This window comes from Delphinus delphis, chromosome 11 (genome assembly GCF_949987515.2).
Source record: "Delphinus delphis chromosome 11, mDelDel1.2, whole genome shotgun sequence".
NCBI lineage: Eukaryota > Metazoa > Chordata > Mammalia > Artiodactyla > Delphinidae > Delphinus > Delphinus delphis.
Window position 1 is genome coordinate 76,849,499 of NC_082693.1, and position 19,719 is coordinate 76,869,217.

General features: G+C 36.7%; 1 protein-coding gene across 2 annotated transcripts in view; it reads right to left on the minus strand.

Annotated features, from left to right (window-relative positions):
- Positions 1-5,168: 5,168 nt before the first annotated feature.
- FGD6 (FYVE, RhoGEF and PH domain containing 6) overlaps positions 5,169-19,719 on the minus strand; it is a 110,152-nt gene continuing 95,601 nt past the window's right edge. For both annotated transcript variants that reach the window (XM_060025393.1, XM_060025392.1), the window contains exons 15-21: positions 19,381-19,483; positions 18,750-18,896; positions 17,813-17,915; positions 15,956-16,083; positions 10,097-10,225; positions 9,317-9,465; positions 5,169-6,935 (exon numbers count right to left, since the gene is read on the minus strand). In XM_060025393.1, the coding sequence (XP_059881376.1) occupies positions 6,899-6,935; positions 9,317-9,465; positions 10,097-10,225; positions 15,956-16,083; positions 17,813-17,915; positions 18,750-18,896; positions 19,381-19,483 (796 nt within the window). In that variant the 3' untranslated portion in view covers positions 5,169-6,898. The remainder of the gene's footprint in view (positions 6,936-9,316; positions 9,466-10,096; positions 10,226-15,955; positions 16,084-17,812; positions 17,916-18,749; positions 18,897-19,380; positions 19,484-19,719) is intronic.

The window sequence follows — 19,719 nt, forward strand, 5'->3', positions numbered from 1 at the left end:
CAATAGCAGAATAACTGAGGCAGAAGCAAGGATAAGTGACCTGGAAGACAGACTGGTGGAATTCACTGCTGCGGAACAGAAAAAGGAAAGAGAATGGAAAGAAACGAAGACAGCCTAAGAGACCTCTGGGACAACATTAAATGCAACAACATCCGCATTATAGGGGTCCCAGAGGGAGAAGAGAGAAAAAAAGACCCAAGAAAATATTTGAAGAGCTTATAGTCGAAAACTTCCCTAACATGGGAAAGGAAATAGCCACCCAAGTCCAGGAAGTGCAGACAGTCCCAGGCAGGATAAACCCAAGGAGAAAAACGCCGAGACACATAGTAATCAAATTGACAAAAATTAAAAACAAAGAAAAATTATTGAAAGCAACAAGGGAAAAATGACAAATAACATACAAAGGAGGAGCTTCCCTGGTGGCACAGTGGTTGGGAGTCCGCCTGCCGATGCAGGGGACACGGGTTTGTGCCCCAGTCCAGGAGGATCCCACGTGCTGTGGAGCGGCTGGGCCCGTGGGCCATGGCTGCTGGGCCCGTGTGTCAGGAACCTGTGCTCCGCAACGGGAGAGGCCACAGCAGTGAGAGGCCTGCGTACTGCCAAAAAAAAAAAAAAAAAAAATACAAGGGAACTCCCATAAGGTTAATAGAAGCTCTACAAGCCAGAAGGGAGTGGTATGATTTATTTAAAGAGATGAAAGGGAAGAACCTACAACCAAGATTACTCTACCCAGCAAGGATCTCATTCAGATTCAATGGAGAAATCAAAAGCTTTACAGACAAGCAAAAGCTAAGAGAATTCAGCACCACCAAACCAGCTCTACAACAAATGCTAAAGGAACTTCTCTAAGTGGGAAACACAAGAGAAGAAAAGGACCTACAAAAACAAACCCATAACAATTCAGAAAATGTAACAGGAACATACATATTGATAATTACCTTAAATGTGAATGGATTAAATGCTCACACCAAAAGACACAGGCTCGCTGAATGTATACAAAAACAAGACGCATATATATGCCGTCTACAAGAGACCAACTTCAGACCTAGGGACACATACAGAATGAAAGTGAGGGGATGGAAAAAGATATTCCATGCAAATGGAAATCAAAAGAAAGCTGGAGTAGCAATACTCATATCAGATAAAATAGACTTTAAAATAATGTTACAAGAGACAAGGAAGGACACTACATAATGATCAAGAGATCAATCCAAGAAGAAGACATGACAATTATAAATTTTTATGCACCCAACATAGGAGCACCTCAATACATAAGGCAACTGCTAAGAGCTATAAAAGAGGAAATCCACAGTAACACAATAATAGTGGGGGACTTTAACACCTCACTATACCAATGGACAGATCATACAAACAGAAAATTTATAAGGAAACACAAGCTTTAAACGACACAACAGACCAGATAGATTTAATCGATATTTATAGGGCATTCCATCCAAAAACAGCAGATTACACTTTCTTCTCAAGTGCACATGGAATATTCTCCAGGATAGATCACGTCTTGGGTCACAAATCAAGCCTCAGTAAATTTAAGAAAATTGAAATCATATCAAGCATCTTTTCTCACCACAACGTTATGAGATTAGAAATCAATTACAGGGAAAAAAAACTAAAAAACACAAACACATGGAGGCTAAGCAATACGTTACTAGATAACCAAGAGATCACTGAAGAAATCAAAGAGGAAATCAAAAAATACCTAGAGACAAATGACAATGAAAACATGACGATCCAAAACCTATGGGATGCAGCAAAAGCAGCTCTAAGAGGGAAGTTTACAGCAATACAAGCCAACCTCAAGAAACAAGAAAAATCTCAAATGAACAATCTAACCTTACACCTAAAGTAACTAGAGAAAGAAGAACAAACAAAACCCAAAGTTAGCAGAAGGAAAGAAATCATAAAGATCAGAGCAGAAATAAATGAAACAGAAACAAAGAAAACAATAGCAAAGATCAATAAAACTGAAAGCTGGTTCTTTGAGAAGATAAACAAAATTGATAAACCATTAGCCAGACTCATCAAGAAAAAGAGGGAGAGGACTCAAATCAATAAAATTAGAAATGAAAAAGGAGAAGTTACAACAGACACCGCAGAAATACAAAGCATCCTAAGAGACTACTACAAGTAACTCCATGCCAATAAAATGGACAACCTGGAAGAAATGGACAAATCCTTACAAAGGCATAACCTTCCAAGACTGAACCAGGAAGAAATAGATAATATGAACAGACCAATCACAAGTAATGAAATTGAAACTGATTAAAAATCTTCCAACAAACAAAAGTACAGGACCAGATGGCTTCACAGCTGAATTCTATCAAACATTTAGAAAAGAGCTAACACCCATCCTTCTCAAACTCTTCCAAAAAATTGCAGAGGAAGGAACACTCCCAAACTCATTCTATGAGGCCACCATCACCCTGATACCAAAAGAAAATTACAGACCAACATCACTGATGAATATAGATGCAAAAATCCTCAACAAAATACTAGCAAACAGAATACAACAACACATTAAAAGGATCATACACCAAGATCAAGTGGGATTTATCCCAGGGATGCAAGGATTCTTCAGTATACACAAATCAATCAATGTGATACACCATATTAACAAATTGAAGAATAAAAACCATAGGATCATCTCAATAGATGCAGAAAAAGCTTTTGACAAAATTCAACACCCATTTATAATAAAAACTATCCAGAAAGTGGGCATAGAGGGAACCTACCTCAACATAATAAAGGCCATATACGACAAACCCACAGCAAACATCATTCTCAATGGTGAAAAACTAAAAGCATTTCCTCTAAGATCAGGAACAAGACAAGGATGTCCACTCTCGTCACTATTATTCAACATAGTTTTGGAAGCCACAGCAATCAGAGAAGAAAAAGAAACAAAAGGAATACAAATTGGAAAAGAAGAAGTAAAACTGTCACTGCTTGCAGGTGACATGATACTATACAAAGAGAATCCTAAAGATGCCACCAGAAAACTACTAGAGCTAATCAATGAATTTGGTGAAGTTGCAGGATACACAGAAATCTCTTGCATTCCTATACACTAATGAGGAAAAGTCTGAGAGAGAAACTAAGGAAACACTCCCACTTACCACTGCAAGAAAAAGGATAAAATACCTAGGAATAAGCCTACCTAGGGAGACAAGACCTGTATGCAGAAAACTATAAGGCACTGATGAAAGAAATTAAAGATGATATAAACAGACGGAGAGACATACCATGTTCTTGGATTGGAAGAATCAACATTGTGAAAATGACTATACTACCCAAAGCAATCTACAGATTCAATGCAATCCCTATCAAATTACCAATGGCATTTTTTACAGAACTAGAACAAAAAATCTTAAAATTTGTATGGAGACACAAAAGACCCCAAATAGCCAAAGCAGTCTTGAAGGAAAAAAACAGAGCTGGAGGAATCAGACTCCCTGACTTTAGACTATACTACAAAGCTACAGTAATCAAGACAATATGGTACTGGCACCAAAACAGAAATATAGATCAATGGAACAGGATAGAAAGCCCAGAGATAAACCCATGCACCTATGGTCAACTAAACTATGACAAAGGAGGCAAGGATATACAACGGAGAAAAGACAGCCTCTTCAATAAGTGTGCTGGGAAAACTGGACAGCTACATGTAAAAGAATGAAATTAGAACAGTCCCTAACACCATACACAGAAATAAACTCAGAATGGATTAGAGACTTAAATGTAAGACCGGACAGTATAAAACTCTTAGAGGAAAACATAGGAAGAACACTCTGACATAAATCACAGCAAGATCTTTTTTGATCCACCTCCTAGAGTAATGGAAATAAAAACAAAAATAAACAAATGGGACCCTACGAAACTTAAAAGCTTTCGCAAAGCAAAGGAAACTACAAACAAGACGAAAAGACAACCCTCAGAATGGGGGAAAGTATTTGCAAACGAATCAATGGACAAAGGATTAATCTCCAAAATATATAAACAGCTCATGCAGCTCAATATTAAAAGAACAAACAACCCAACCAAGAAATGGGCAGAAGACCTAGACATTTGTCCAAAGAAGACATACATATGGCCAAGAAGCACATGAAAAGCTGCTCTACATCACTAATTATTAGAGACATGCAAATCAAAACTACAATGAGGTATTACGTCACACCCGTTAGAATGGACATCATCAGAAAATCTACAAACAACAAATGCTGGAGAGGGTGTGGAGAAAAGGGAACCCTCTTGCACTCTTGGTGGGAATGTAAATTGATACAGCCACTATGGAGAACAGTATGGAGGTTCCTTAAAAAACTAAAAATAGAATTACCATATGACCCAGCAATCCCACTACTGGGCATATACCCAGAGAAAACTATAATTCAAAAAGGCATATGCACCCCAATGTTCACTGCAGCACTATTTACAATAGCCAGGTCATGGAAGCAACCTAAATGCCCATCGACAGACGAATGGATAAAAAAGATGTGGTACATATATACAATGGAATATTACTCAGTCATAAAAAGGAACGAAGTTGGGTCATTTGTAGAGACGTGGATGGATCTAGAGACTGGCATACAGTGTAGAGTAAGTCAGAAAGAAGAAAACAAATATTGTATATTAATGCATATATGTGGAACCTAGAAAAAAAATGGTACAGATGAACCAGTTTGCAGGGCAGAAAAAGAGCCACAGATGTAGAGAACAAACGTATGAACACCAAGGGGGCAAAGTGGTGGGGGTGGGGGGTGTGATGAATTGGGAGATTGGGATTGACATATATACACTAATATAAATGTATAAAATGGATAACTAATAAGAACCTGCTGTATAAAAAAATAAATAAAATTAAAAAATTTAAAAAAAAATCTTGGCAGAGGGTTGCTGGTAATCTGATAGCTTCCTCAAAAGGCGCTATATTTTTTAATTTTCAAAGCCCTCCATGGGGCTAAGCCAATAGCTAGCGTAATCATACATGAGTTTCACATGTAATTAGGAGAATTACTAGAAGTTTATGCAATGTTTCTTGTATTTAAATGTTTAACTGGTTCTTGATTCAGCCAACAGTTAGAAGACAGAATAGCCTTGGTTGATAGTTTTCAGATTCAGATTAAACCAAATCTTGTAGTCAGAAGGTTGAGAGCTCAAGAGGAGGAGGGAGGAACTCCAATAACTTGTTGTTTTGCAAAATGCTAGTCCCAATGAAATAGAAGGAAACACTGTATAAGGCATAACCTTGGTCTCCAAAAAGGACACACTAAAAACTGCAGGGATTTAACATGGAAGCCTTATTTATGCTATCTTGGTTAAAATTAATGAGCTGCAAAGAAGTGTTAATTTACCTACAGTGACAAAAAGATTTGGGAGATAGCATGTGAGGATTTTATGTGAGGTTGCAAGAGGATTCAAAGTGATTCCACAGCAAGCAATACCCAAAAAACTGCAGCAGCCAACTCTAGGTCTAGTAGATACCCTGGTGCTGCAACAAACATTCAGAAGCCTTCAGAAGGCACTGAGTAATTCTCTTGGCAATCATAAATATAATACTGAGTTAGGAAATCCTTTATATAAAAGCAGAAGGGAAATTTATTTTGCCCTTTAATGAAATATTCTATGGATAACCTTGCCTTTTAAGATAATTTATATTTAGTTTAAGCTCAGTCAATAAATGTATATTTTGAACATCAGGAATGACTTTAATCATAGTGTTAATTTCATTTTACTTCTGCTAATCAATTTTATATATAAAGTAGTTCATATGTTAAACAGTATGTGAACCAAAATTAGGAATATAAACCCTTCCTAATGAGGTACGCTGACAGTTGGTTAAAGAAAAATATACTTTTTTAATTACCAGAGAGGACATAACACAAAGTGGTATTAGAAAACCTTTAAAAAATGATACTATACAATTTCCGCTAATACTGGCTTTGAATTTGTGGTTTTTGATATGATAATTCCAGTTCATTTAAAAAAAAATCACAATATTATAGAAAATGTAACATTCTTTTTAGATACAAATACCACCATTGACTTGGACTCAGAATACTTACAATAGCAAGGGACATCATGTAATATAATGCTTGCCATATTTTGCTTTTTAAAGAAATAATACACTTATGTTTGTGTTGAAATGGTAGTTTTTTAAAAAAAGATTAGACTTAATGTAAAGGCCATAGAGTTGATTATTTGTGCTCCCCTGCAAATGGAAACATCCTTTTTCCTACTCATTGTTGAGTTAGATGAAAATTCAGATTCTATCCCTTTGCTATAATTCCTTGATGATGTAACATTATCTCATACCAAAAGAGGTACATAACAGTAGAAATACTTTTGATAATTTACTGGAATTTCATTTCACAGTTACTGAGGTAGAAACTGGCCATGTGTTTTTCCATTAAAAGATACAAAAATTCATCTAAATTTATTGATTCAAAGACATGCGTTTTTTTCACCAGCTGTTTTATAATCATAATTTCCAAACCAAACACTGCATGGAAATTTGCTCCTTGATGTGTGTTTTTTATTTACAAAGACTTACCACTAGTGAGAATGTTACAAAGTAACACTGTAAAACACACTGAGAAAACAGTATGGACTGTGTCACAAACAGCTAGGGACTTTAGAATTCAGTGTGAGTCTCAGAAATAACTCTGACCATTAAGTAAACATCAAATTTTTAATAAATAACATACATGAAAAACAAACATTTTATAAAAATTACCTTATACCTAACAAAATAATTTCTTTGATGAAGATTTTGGTTGGATTTATCCTGGCAGTGTTCACTTATATAAAATTTTTGTACTGCATTTACTCTATTCTGATGAAATTCCACCCTTTTGGAATCACACAAGAGATGAAACAAATACAGCTACAATATTGTGCCTTCTTGAAATGCTTCTATCCACCTATAAGAGAAATTTGTTAGATTTTAAAATACAATCATCCAATATATGTTAAGACAGTATAGATAATAGCTGTGCCTGTGGATCCAATTACTCTAACAAGTATATTTAAGATCTTTCTTATAGCAAATGAGAATTCTGTATGTATAGAACTACCCTTTATTTGGTAATTGGGACCAAACTTTGGCCTGAAAAGTGCATCTCTTACTTCTTTCTCTTTTTTGGCCATACCACACAGCTTGCAGGATCTCAGTTCCCCAACCAGGGATACAGCCCGGGCCCTGACAGTGAAAGCGCCGAGTCATAACCACTGGACCACCAGGGAATTCCTGTGCATCTCTTATTTCTTTGAAGCATGAGGAAGGGGCCATTTCATGTATAGGCTCTATGAAGTTCTACTGACCCCATTTAATTGATTTTGGAAGTGGATATATCTGCAGAGGCCTTTATTTCAACCCCCTTTCTGCCTTTGGGAATACTAGCTCTGTCCCTGTCTCCTCATCTCTTAATTCTACCAACCAGAGACTCCTTGGGCATCTGTAGTCCAGACCTATTCTAATATTTTCAGTGAAAGGGAATCTAGCATCTAGTAGTCTACTCCCAGTTGATCTAAAGTTTGCATGCAATATAAAAGTGTCTCACTTTCACAGAAGTCTTTCTAAAATTCTTTTGCCTCAGAAGTTTTATTTGACAATATACACAGCTACAATTATTCAGAAGACACTTGGAGGTAGTTTCTTTGTACCTCCCCAGTAGTGTAATGGCTTCTAAACTTACCATGAACACTTGAAATCATTCAATGTAGTTAGTAAAAGTAGCCCGTAGCAGATTTATCTCACATTTTAAGGATGGAATTTAAAAAAATTTTAAAATGCAAATGGCATATAATTTATACCATAATAAAAAGGCTTTTTAAAAGTCAAAAGTTTCCATTAAAATTAACACATTTTAATATTCTATAATATTCTATAATGTGTTTAATATTCTATATAACACATTTTAATATTCTATAATTTTAATATTCTATAATATTTTATAACACATTTTAATATTCTATAATATTCTATATTTAAAATTCTATAATTCTATAATATTCTATAATTCTATATTCTATAAATTTAATATTCTATATATTCTATATAATATTCTATAATTTATAATTCTATAATTTTAATATTCTATAATTCTATAATATAATGTATAACGTATTCTAAATACAGCAACGCATATGATATTAACCTAAAGAGAAGTTTATAAATTAGCCTGTATTAATTCTAAATAACAAGTAAGCTCATACCCTTCACCCAACTACATTCAGCTCTGTCTTGAAGGGCTTTCTATCTTGTCAACTTAATGACATAAAGATATATATTCAAAAGCTTATCAGCTTGATGATGAATTCAGGTAAAAATGATGAGAAATATAATATCCAACAGAATTTTAGGGCAATTACTATTTTACCCAAGTAACTATTTTTTAAAGAAACAATAGTTGTGTCATAATTTAAAAATATTCTTCAGTACTCAAAAGTACCTGATTATTATTCAGGAACATATATAATTCTGGTACATTAATTTTAACTACCTAAAGAAATGACAAGCCTGGCTTATTTAAAGTATTCTTTTTGATCTGCATGCACTTTTAAAGCCTATTGAGAAAACATGAGCACCTCTTAGTGAAAACAAAATGTATATTTTGTGAGGCCAAAATGAAAATCAAATGAAAGGGAGGCGAACTGAATTGTTTTGTTCAGAAAGGACCTCAGTTTCACAGAGATATGCTTCTCTATGTTAAGCCATCTCATGACATCTAAATAAATATTCTTGTTGGAATTTTGAAGAGACTATTTCAGCCTTTTCCACCTAAAATGATATCCATTTCTTTCTACTCAGTCATTGGGAACAGCATGGGAGCCTCTTAATGTGTTTGACCTTTTCCCCAAAGGAGTAAGTCAGCAAGCAGCTGTTTAAACCCCTGCTGTTCCATGGCACAATTGAATCATTGGATTGCCAAAGTCCCAGAATGTTTCAAGAGAAGATTCTTAACCTCATTGGAGGAGAGGTCAAATAACCTCAGCTTCCCTTCCTTTCAGCAGAGGAGAATCATGCTGCTTCCTTGAAGGTCATGTGTACACAAAATATTTTGGACAGAACTACCTATTTTCTTTTCCTCTCTGCCTCCTGAAAATATTCCAGATACTCTTGCCTGTCTTTAAAACAATTCTAAAGAGTTTGAATAATACGTTAAATTCTTTCTAAATTGTACGTCTGATTTAAATTCTTCGTTGTTTCCATGCATGGAAGTAGGTTATTTTTAAAATCAATCAGTTAAAGTAACAACTTGAAATCTAATGTATGAAAGAAAAATATGTCTAAATTACTTACTTCTGAGCCGAGTGAGCATCATCTGCTTTGAATACATAAAATAACATGTTTTTGTGCAGTAACTGAAATACTCTCGACTCTGAATTCTCATCTTTGACTTGAGTGACAGTGAATCCTAGTAAAGGTTGACTCTCCAAAGCTGCCACATCCTAAATTTACAAAGACACAAAAGGAGATGGGTTTCTAAGTTGATACAAAATTCAGATCTGCAAACTCTTGATCTATATAACTCTAACTTAATTTCAAATACATATATATAAAACAATGGTAATTCTAGCAACTTATTCACCTTTCATTTATTCAACGATATTTATTGGGACACCCCTGCCCCACCTACACCATGAGCCAGACACTGTGCCAGACAGTTTTCAGCGTGTTCATATCCACTGAATTTCACATTATTTCTCTACAACCACAGGAGGTAAGTAATTATATTACTTTCATTTTATGGATGTAGAAAATGTAGCTCAGAAAGGCGATATATCCCAGTCCCACCGAACCTCTGCCTTTAGTGAAGTAGTCAGTAGTCACATGACACTCCCCAAACTTACATTTTAACACTATGGAAAATTCCTAACATTTCTGAGTAAGAGCTCTTTAGATACAAAACAAGGACCCTGTTCATGTCAAAAATAACAGCAACATCTCCCCCCCTCCCAAAGCAAAGTAAAACAAAAAACAGAGACAAAACAAATAAATTAGGCAAACATTGTAATTATTTCCAGGTAGCATTATAAAACAAGACCCTCAAATTATTCATGTTTAGATTTCAGATCTTACCTCACTTGCAGCATACGTATATAGCACTTTATTTTTTATGACAAACCACAAGTGTTTCCAAGGTTTTTTATTGCCCTTTGATCTGTACAAGTAGCCACTCATAGAAGAATCTTCTGTGTTCGCTGATACCTAGGTAAGCAAACCCCACACACAGTTTAATAGTTTTCATACAAAAACAAAATTTAAAATCACAAAGTTGCTTTTGATCATTGGTGCTGAAAGCAATAACCATAATAAGAATATCATGTTTCAGAATGAAATTGTTTATTTTCAAAATCTGCTACTGTACAAATTGAATACTGCCATGCCATGAGCATAAAATCCTTCCTTTTAGAAGCAATTCCAGAATTTTACCTGGTTTAACTGTGCTTGCATGCATGTGTTTCTTTGCGGGTTCACCTGTATTTTCTCGGTTGCCAGAAGATGAATAATAATTCCACATGTCAAAAATGCCTTTTATTTTTTTTTAAGATCCATCCACTTTATTTTTTAACATCTTTATTGGAGTATAATTGCTTCACAGTATTTTTTTTTTTTTTTTTTTTTTGCGGTACGCGGCCCTCTCACTGTTGTGGCCTCTCCCGTTGCGGAGCACAGGCTCTGGACACGCAGGCTCAGCAGCCATGGTTCACAGGCCCAGCCGCTCCACGGCATGTGGGATCTTCCCGGACCGGGACACGAACCCATGTCCCCTGCATCGGCAGGCAGACTCTCAACGACTGCGCCACCAGGGAAGCCCCGCTTTACAGTATTGGTTAGTTTCTGCTGTACAACAAAGTGAATCAGCTATACATATACATATATCCCCATATCTCCTCCCTCTTGCATCTCCCTCCCACCCTCCCTATCCCACCCCTCTAAGTGGTCACAAAGCACTGAGCTGATCTTGCTGTGCTATGTGGCTGCTTCCTACTAGCTATCTATTTTACATTTGGTAGTGTATATATGTCCATGCCACTCTCCTCTCACTTCGTCCCAGCTTACCCTTCCCACTCCCCATGTCAAGTCCATTCTCTACGTCTGCATCTTTATTCCTGTCCTGCCCCTAGGTTCTTCAGAACCATTTTTTTTTTAGATTCCATATATACGTGTTAGCATACGGTATTTGTTTTTCTCTTTCTGACTTACTTCACTCTGTATGACAGACTCTAGGTCCATCCACCTCAGTACAAATAATTTCGTTTCTTTTTATGGCTGAGAAATATTCCATTGTGTATATGTGCTGCTTCCATGTCCCGGCTATTGTAAATAGAGCTGCAATGAACATTGTGGTACATGACTCTTTTTGAATTATGGTTTTCTCAGGGTATATGCCCAGTAGTGGGATTGCTGGGTCATATGGTAGTTCTATTTTTAGTTTTTTAAGGAACCTCCATACTGTTCTCCATAGTGGCTGTATCAATTTACATTCCCACCAACAGTGCAAGAGGGTTCCCTTTTCTCCACACCCACTCCAGAAAAATGCCTTTTTAAAGCTGTATTTTGGGACAGTATATATTCTTTATTGCTCCTCTTATTTTGGGTGTTAGGGAAAATTACTTAAACCTTTAACTCAGTTCCTGAAATAACTTTCTGGATTTCTAAAAACTTTATCAATAAAAAAGTAAATAGAAAATTCTTTTTTTTTTTTTTTTGGCCATGCCTGCATGGCTTGCGGGATCTTAGTTTCCTGACCAGGGATCAAACCCAGGCCCTGGCAGTGAAAGCACAGAGTCCTAACCACTGGACCACCAGGGAATTCCCAGAAAATTCTACTATTAATGGTGATTTTTTTTAAAAAAACTATTTATTTATTTATTATTTTTGGCTGTGTCGGGTCTTATTGCGGCACGCAGGATCTTTTGTTGCCGCATGAGGGCTCTTCGTTGCAGCACTCGGGCTTCTATCTAGTTGTGGCTCTTGGGCTCCAGAGCATGTGGGCTCTGTAGTTGTGGCACACGGGCTTAGTTGCCCCGCGACATGTGTGATCTTTGTTCCCTGACCAGGGATCGAACCCAAGTCCCCTGTATTGGAAGGCAAATTCTTAACCACTGGACTACAACGGAAGTCCCTTAATGGTGACTTTAAGGATCAGTTTCTGCTCCCCAAATTTTGGTCTAAAAGAAAAGAAGCTTGTTTTGCTTCATAAAAGGCTGAAAGTGTTTCAATCTCTAGGTAAAAGACACTAAGCCTTCAGTGATTATAATATGGCAGTTGAAACTTTTCTCTTTTTAAATATAGGAAAAATAGAGATATAAAAGCCAAGTTTAGGAACTGCCTTATTGGTGGTATGGTGAACAGACTCCCAAGGTGGCTTCCCACTGAGAATCAGGCTGTCGTAGCATCTCCTCCCCTCCAGTGTGGGCAGGACCTGTGACTGCTCCTAACCAACAGAATATGGTGAAGGTGATGGGCTATCACTCCCATGATTATATTACATTACATAAGACTCTATCTTGCTAGCAGACTGGCTCTAGAGACTTTCTACCATGCTGGCTTTGAAGAAGTAAGCAGACGTGTGCGGAGGCCCACGTGGCAAGGAGCTAAGGGCAGCACCTAGGAGCAGGGTAGATCTTTCCCTAGTCAGCCTCCAGATGAGAACTCAATGCTGGCCAACACCTTGACTGCCGCCCTAAAGAGATCCCATCTAAGCTCCTGAGATAATAAATGTGTGTTGTTTTAAGCCACTACATTTGTGGTAATTTGGTACAAAGCAATAGAAGACTAATAGAGATGCGGTCTATGAATTTTAAAGTATATCTTTAATCATGTAGTAATTGTATTAATTTCGTATACATTTCATAAAAAGGATGATATATTGTTTAGTGGAAATTTTATTTATTTATTTATTGGCCACACCGGGTGGCATGTGGCATCTTAGTTCCCTGACCAGGGATCGAACCCGTGCCCCCTACATTGGGAGCGTGGAGTCTTAACCACTGGACTGCCAGAGAAGTCCCAAGTGGAAAATTTATATCTAATGTTAAATTAGAAATATCTCTCAAGTAAATTTGTATACAGAAATAACATCCCTGTATAAGACTACTAAGTAAGTAAAAAAAAAACAAACTAAAATGTTTACATTCAAAGGAGTTTTCTCTTAAAATGTAGTCACATTGGGATACCCACTATGTACTTATGTTAAGTGTTACTATCATTGCCCAAAATATTTTGTACATTACTCTTTTGGAATATTTTACAATTAATTTATTAGCCATAAAAGATTAATCCCAATACTAAATAGTCATACATAGTCCTCTAAATAATCTTTTTAAAAGCAAAGTTGGTGTTAACCAGCTTAATCACCTAATTGATTCACAAAACTTTCCTTCCAATGATTTATTTAAAAAATAAATGGGTTTCCCTGGTGGTGCAGTGGTTAAGAATCCGCCTGCCAATGCAGGGGATACGGTTTTGAGCACTGGTCTGGGAATATCCCACATGCCGCAGAGCAACTAAGCCCGTGTGCCACAACTACTGAGCCTGCGCTCTAGAGCCCACGAGCCACAATTAGTTAGCCCATGAGCCACAACTACTGAAGCCCGCGTGCCTAGAGCCCGTGTTCTGCAACAATAGAAGCCACCGCTATGAGAAGCCCGCGCACCGCACCAAAGAGTAGCCCCCGCTTGCAGCAACTAGAGAAAGCCATGCACAGCAACGAAGAACCAAAGCAGCCAAAAATAAATAAATTAAATAAATAAATTTTAAAAGATAAAAAATAAATGAAATCCAACTCAAGAGACGCAGCCCGCCATTACTGAGGGTGCTGAGGCTCTGAATGTATGTAATTCTAAAAAAGAGGAATTTCTAAAAATGTACTGAACATCACTAGAATAAGAACACAACTTCCTAATTCCTCAAAAAGTTAAACACAGAATTACTGTATGATCAAGCAATTTCACTCCTAGGTATATAACCAAGACAAATGGAAACATAAGTCCACATGGAAATCTGCACACAAATGTTTATAGGAGCATTATTCACAATAGCCAAAAGGTGGAAACAACCCAAGTGTCCATCAACCGATGAATGGCTAAGTTGTAGTACATACATAAAAAGGAGTACTATGCAGACATAAAAAGAAACAAAGTGCTGATACATGCTATAACTTAGATGAACCTCAAAAACACTGTGCTAAGTGAAAGAAGCCAGACACAAGGGTCATATATTGTATGACTCCTTTTATATGATAGATCCAGAATAGGCAAATACATAGAGCAGATCCATGGTTGCCAGGGGTTGGAGGGAGGGGGTAGTGGGGACCGATTACTTAGCAGACACAGGGTATTCTTACGAGGTGATGAAAAAGTTTTGAAATTGGAGCAATATGGCAGTTACACATCACTGTGAATACACCAAATACTACTGAATTGTATATTTTAAAATGGTTAATTATATGTTATGTGAATTTCACCTCAGTTTTTTAAAAAAAGACCAAAAAAACACAGCTTTCTGAGGAGACTACTTTGACTTTTATAGCACTTAACTGGATAAATTTCCCCGTGTGACCACAAAGGAGCAAGGCAATGGCCCTCAAACTTTAGTACACATATATCTGAATCACCAAGAATGCTGGTTAAAGTTTCTGATTCCATACAGTGTGGGTGGGCCCAGGAATCTGCATTTCTATAAGTTCCCAGGCGGTGCTGCTGCCGCTCTGGAGGATGCTTTGAGAACCAGTGGAGCCAAGGGAGAAATGGCTGCAGCCAGGAAGGCCTGTTTGTGTGGCTGGGTGGAAAGATGTACAAAAAAGGATTGGAATCAGGTTGAGTCTAGTCTACAAACCATAACGAGTTTTGGTAGCCAGTGGAGTTTCGACTAAAGAGGGGAGCACAGGTAAGAATTATATTTATAAAATGTGACATCAGCATGGAGAGGTGAAAAATTACAGAGAACTTAATTTGGTTGGTTAAGAACCTTAAGGTTTTTGAATGTACATTTAGATTCAGGAACTGTGTGATGGAAGAAATACAGTTCAGGGGTATTCATTCAGTTGGCTTACCCAGTTCCACATGAAACTTGGCAAATGGAACTGTATGTAAGTCCTATTTTTACTATATCATGAGATTGGCTATAAATCACTTCCTAGTGTTTCAATGGCCATGATGAAATACACTCAACTTTACATGAGAAACATGATCCTGGTCAAATTTTTAGAGCTGTTTGCTCTTCCATGATAGAAGACCTCCACAGCAACCAAGCAAGAGAACAGAATTTAAAACTACTCTCCTGGCCACAAAACTAGCATGGGTAGAACTAATTAACAAAAATCAAAATAGGAGTGACCAGAAAGGCAGGACTGTCTGAATTCTTGACACTGGCTGACTGAACACCTGAATTTGAGGAACTGGGATAGGATATCATTGATGCCTGTGGATTTACTCCAATGGCAGGTCTAACTCTATAGTCTATTATCACTTAAAATTTTTTTCTTTTAAGTTAAAGGAAGAACAACATACTATCAGTGATATCAGCTATATATAACCAACTAATGCCTATAAAAAACAAGCCATGCAGATGAGTAAATGCTAATAAAATGCCCCAAATATTCTATAGACTTCTTCCCTCACCTCAAAGGAGAAAGGAAGGGGTCTCCTCAAAGTAATTTTAAAAATTCACACATGTCCCAGTTATCTTTCCTTTCTATCATTGCTATAAAATGTTCTCCAAACCTTTCAACAGGCATTTTCTAAATGACTCAGGTCATAAGGGAGATCAAGCAAGATCGTGAGGCCTCAACCACATCCATCACCAGTATTACAATGCATGTCTTAATAGTGCTGGGAAATGACGTCTTCCTTTATGAAAGAAAAATATTGTATTATAAGTGTATGAATAATTCAGCCTCTATCAGGTTGCAAGTCTAATGGAAACACTTACTTCTTTGAGAGCAGCTGGGATTTTTTTCTGTTTCCTCCCTGATGGAATACTATGTAAGACTGATGATAAGGTGCTTGAAGGAGATTTGTGATTTCCAGGAGATCCAATCTTAGGAGAGTGCTGGTGATCTAAAACAAATCAGGTACACTTATATAACCAATGGTAAGCATTCTGCAATTCAATTTAATCCAAATCAATAAACGTTGTTGCATAAATATCCATGGAAGGATACTTAAGAAACTTATGATACTTCCCCAGGCTGGAAGCTGAGTGGGAGGAAGACTTCCCACTGTCTATGATTTTATACTTTTTTAACTGCAAGCCATATGAACGGATTGACCTTTTGTGCCTTAAGAATTCTGAAACATGTTTATGTACTACCAACTTTAAAAAAAATTGAAAAAATTTCCCTCCTGACTTTAAAAAAAACCCAAACTGACAACATCATTTAGTATCTAGATACATGACCAAATAATATTACAATGAACAAAATGCTAGAAAAGGGACTATAAGACAAGATGAGGAAGTAATTAATTTTCACTGCAGAGGTTCAAGGAAAGCTGGGAAAATGAGAGTTTTGAGTTAGCATTAAGGTATAAGTAGGAGTTTGCCAAGCTAAAAAGCGGAGGAAGAACAGTCCATGAAGACAAGTCAGCATAAGCAAAAGCACACAGATATGAAATTAGTTCATCTATTTGGAGGTGAGGCTGGGAAAAAAATGGCTGGTTCTAAGGACTGTCTTTTAGGCAGTGGGAAATCAAAGAAAGGCCTTTTGGGCTGGGAAGTAACACGAGCAGACTGAATTTAGAAAAATAAATCTGGCAGTAGGAAAGAGGAAGGATTTGCAGCAGAAAAACCTGTTAGGAAATTAGGACAGTAGTCCACATGAAAGATAATGAAGGCTTTGTTAAGGCTGAGGTGGATAAAGAATTCAAGAGCAAGACAGGTTTTTCAAACATAAATTTGACAAGATTTACTGACCAAATGGGTGTGTGTGATGAGGGAGGAGTATTCAAAAATGAATTTTGAATGTTTGAGCCTATATTATATACCCGGAGAACAAAGGGAGGAACATAAGGGTGGCAAAAGATTAGGTGAACGTGTCTTTTTGGAAAATGTATACAGATAATAACAAACAATTCCTCTATAAATATATGGATTCTGAAATGGCATATCATCTAGTTATTCATTTAGATATTCTCATTGATGATGAAAAGCTATTCTTCATCAACATGAAGGATAATCTTTTAAAAATTTAGATCCTTTAAGTTTCAGGATCTCGTCCCAAAATATAGACCTGAACTGCATTCCCCTTAACTGTAGGGATGGATACTTGCAAATAACGAACAGGCAGATTTGATTTATCATTTTGTAGTTGGCGAAAAGCCGCACATTTAGATGTAAAATAAAACCTCACTACATCAGTCCAAGTGATTAGAATAAGGCTAACAAAGTGCCACCTAGTATGTTTCCATAGAGAATTACTTTACTAATACGATAAAAATGATTTGTAATGAGCACACAGTTGTGAAACTAGAAACTTGAAAATTATTTGGAAGTTAAAGTTCCCCTGTAACTACTCCAAGCATTTTATCCTGTGATTACATTTCTACAATCAGGATCCTCAGCAAAACCGTTTTCAGAGTAAAAATAAGTTTCAGTCCAACCTTTCTTGGAATTACCACAAAATATGAGTTAAGAAAGCTTCACTAAGTTAAGAAAGCAAGATACTTAATATTTTGAGAGAAGTATCACCAATCATATTGCTAATGTGCCTAAGATGATTCTTTCAGAAGGTTGTCTGAAAGTATCTGGGGAATAATGGAATTTTCAATTAAATCTTTACTTATATATTACCTAATTTCTGCAGTTCTTGGAAACAATGTTCACATACTCTTGCTGGTTGATTTTTCAGGTAATCTAATCCATATTTATTGGATGAACAAGCTTGGCATACAATCTGAAAACACATTGGAATTATTTCATTTAGAATAACCTTTGTATCTAAACCATCAGTTATGTTACAATTTATAGTTCTGTCTAGTTTTCAAAACCTTTTCATAGTCACTGAGTCTGAATAAAAATTCAGTGGAGCTCAGGCTTGTAGGGAACTCACACACAATACCACACTTGAAGAGGCCACAGATTATTACTGAGTGCTTACTACAGATAATAATATACTAAAGGAGTTAACATGTGCAAAATGTTTAGAACAGTGCCCGGTGCGTAGGAATTCCTGTGTTAGCTGTATTTATCATCTTCGTCATCATCGTCATTGTCATCGTCACTGCTGCAACTATGAACACCTCTGCTGTGCCTCTTCCCAGTGTCTGGCCCAGATTAAATGCTGTCTAAATAAGACCCATTAAATCTTTATAGTAACTCTCTGATGTCATTGTTACAATGCTCATTTTACTAAAAACATCACAAAGACTCAGAAACATCACTAGTGATAACTTCAACACTGAAAGTTTCCTCCTACTAAGAACTTAGTATTTAGATAAATGCAGTTTCAATAATTATCTGTAAATGTGAGCATCTATTTAATTTGAATTTATTAGTTTTTTAAAAAATGAACATGATCTATTATGGACATTCTGAAGTAATCTTGGGCTAGGAAGAGCTAAGTTCCCTAATAAGATTGCCTTGTGCCTAAATATGTAGAGGAGATACCACCTACGATTCAATGTCTCCCCCGACCCCCAATGGTTTACAAGGAGAAACATGCTTCTTCGTTATGTACAGCTTAGAGCTATTGAAAATCACAAGGGAGGTGAGTGTGATCCTCTCTAACCTTTCCACAGGCCCGACAGTGATGTCGTCTCCAGGTCAGAGTAAATTCACTTGTGCAGATCATACACATCGTAGCTCTGGTATCAGGAATCCAGATGGGAGCCTTGGATCCAAGAGGACTAACTTCGTCTTTATTTTCTGAGTCAGCCTGTGGAAGAACGACTTCTGATTATCTCTATGCACACTGCCTGCTACAGCATCAAGCCTTTTTATTTGGACTGGCAGCTCACAATGCTGATGGTATCATTAAGGATGTGGATGAAATATGAGCTATCATATTTTTCATGTTATTAGGATATTAAGATTAGCTACATTCCAACAATCCTCTAGTGCAAAATTAACTTTAAAAGATGCCTGAGGTAGTGCAATAACAGCCAATTAGTTTCTTCCTTAAACTATACTGTATTTTCTACAATGAGGTTTTATAACTAGAAAAAATATGAATGCACTATATGCTATCATAGACTTGTAGTTAGACATTAACAGAATGAATATTTAGCTCTGAAATTACGCACACACCTCCAATCCTTCTGTGAAACACATGTTGCTTTTGTAAACCCCTGGGAAAAGTTTCTTTAAGGTAAAAACTATTTGAAATGCACTGCAAAAACATAAGAAGGAAAAGACAATACCTCATCAAGACTCCTACTGGGACAGAATGTGATTCTTTTCTTGGCATACTCTTCTATTGACCTGGAAATTGCTTCTAGCCATTCATCCCTTTCTGGGGCAGAACTGTTGGGGGCAAAAGAAAGTTCTATCAACCAGATGTCAGCTTTTATTCTTTGCCTTTTTCTTACGTCTTTTCCTTCTGCCATGGCAACAGATTCCACCACCCTCCAACAATGCTAGTCACAGGCAACAATTCTGAGGTTTACGTGCACAAATAATCAGAGCAGGCATTAGAGAACACACGGCATTTTAGCAAACACAATGCTTTTTTTCTTTCCAAAAATACCGCTTTCTACTGA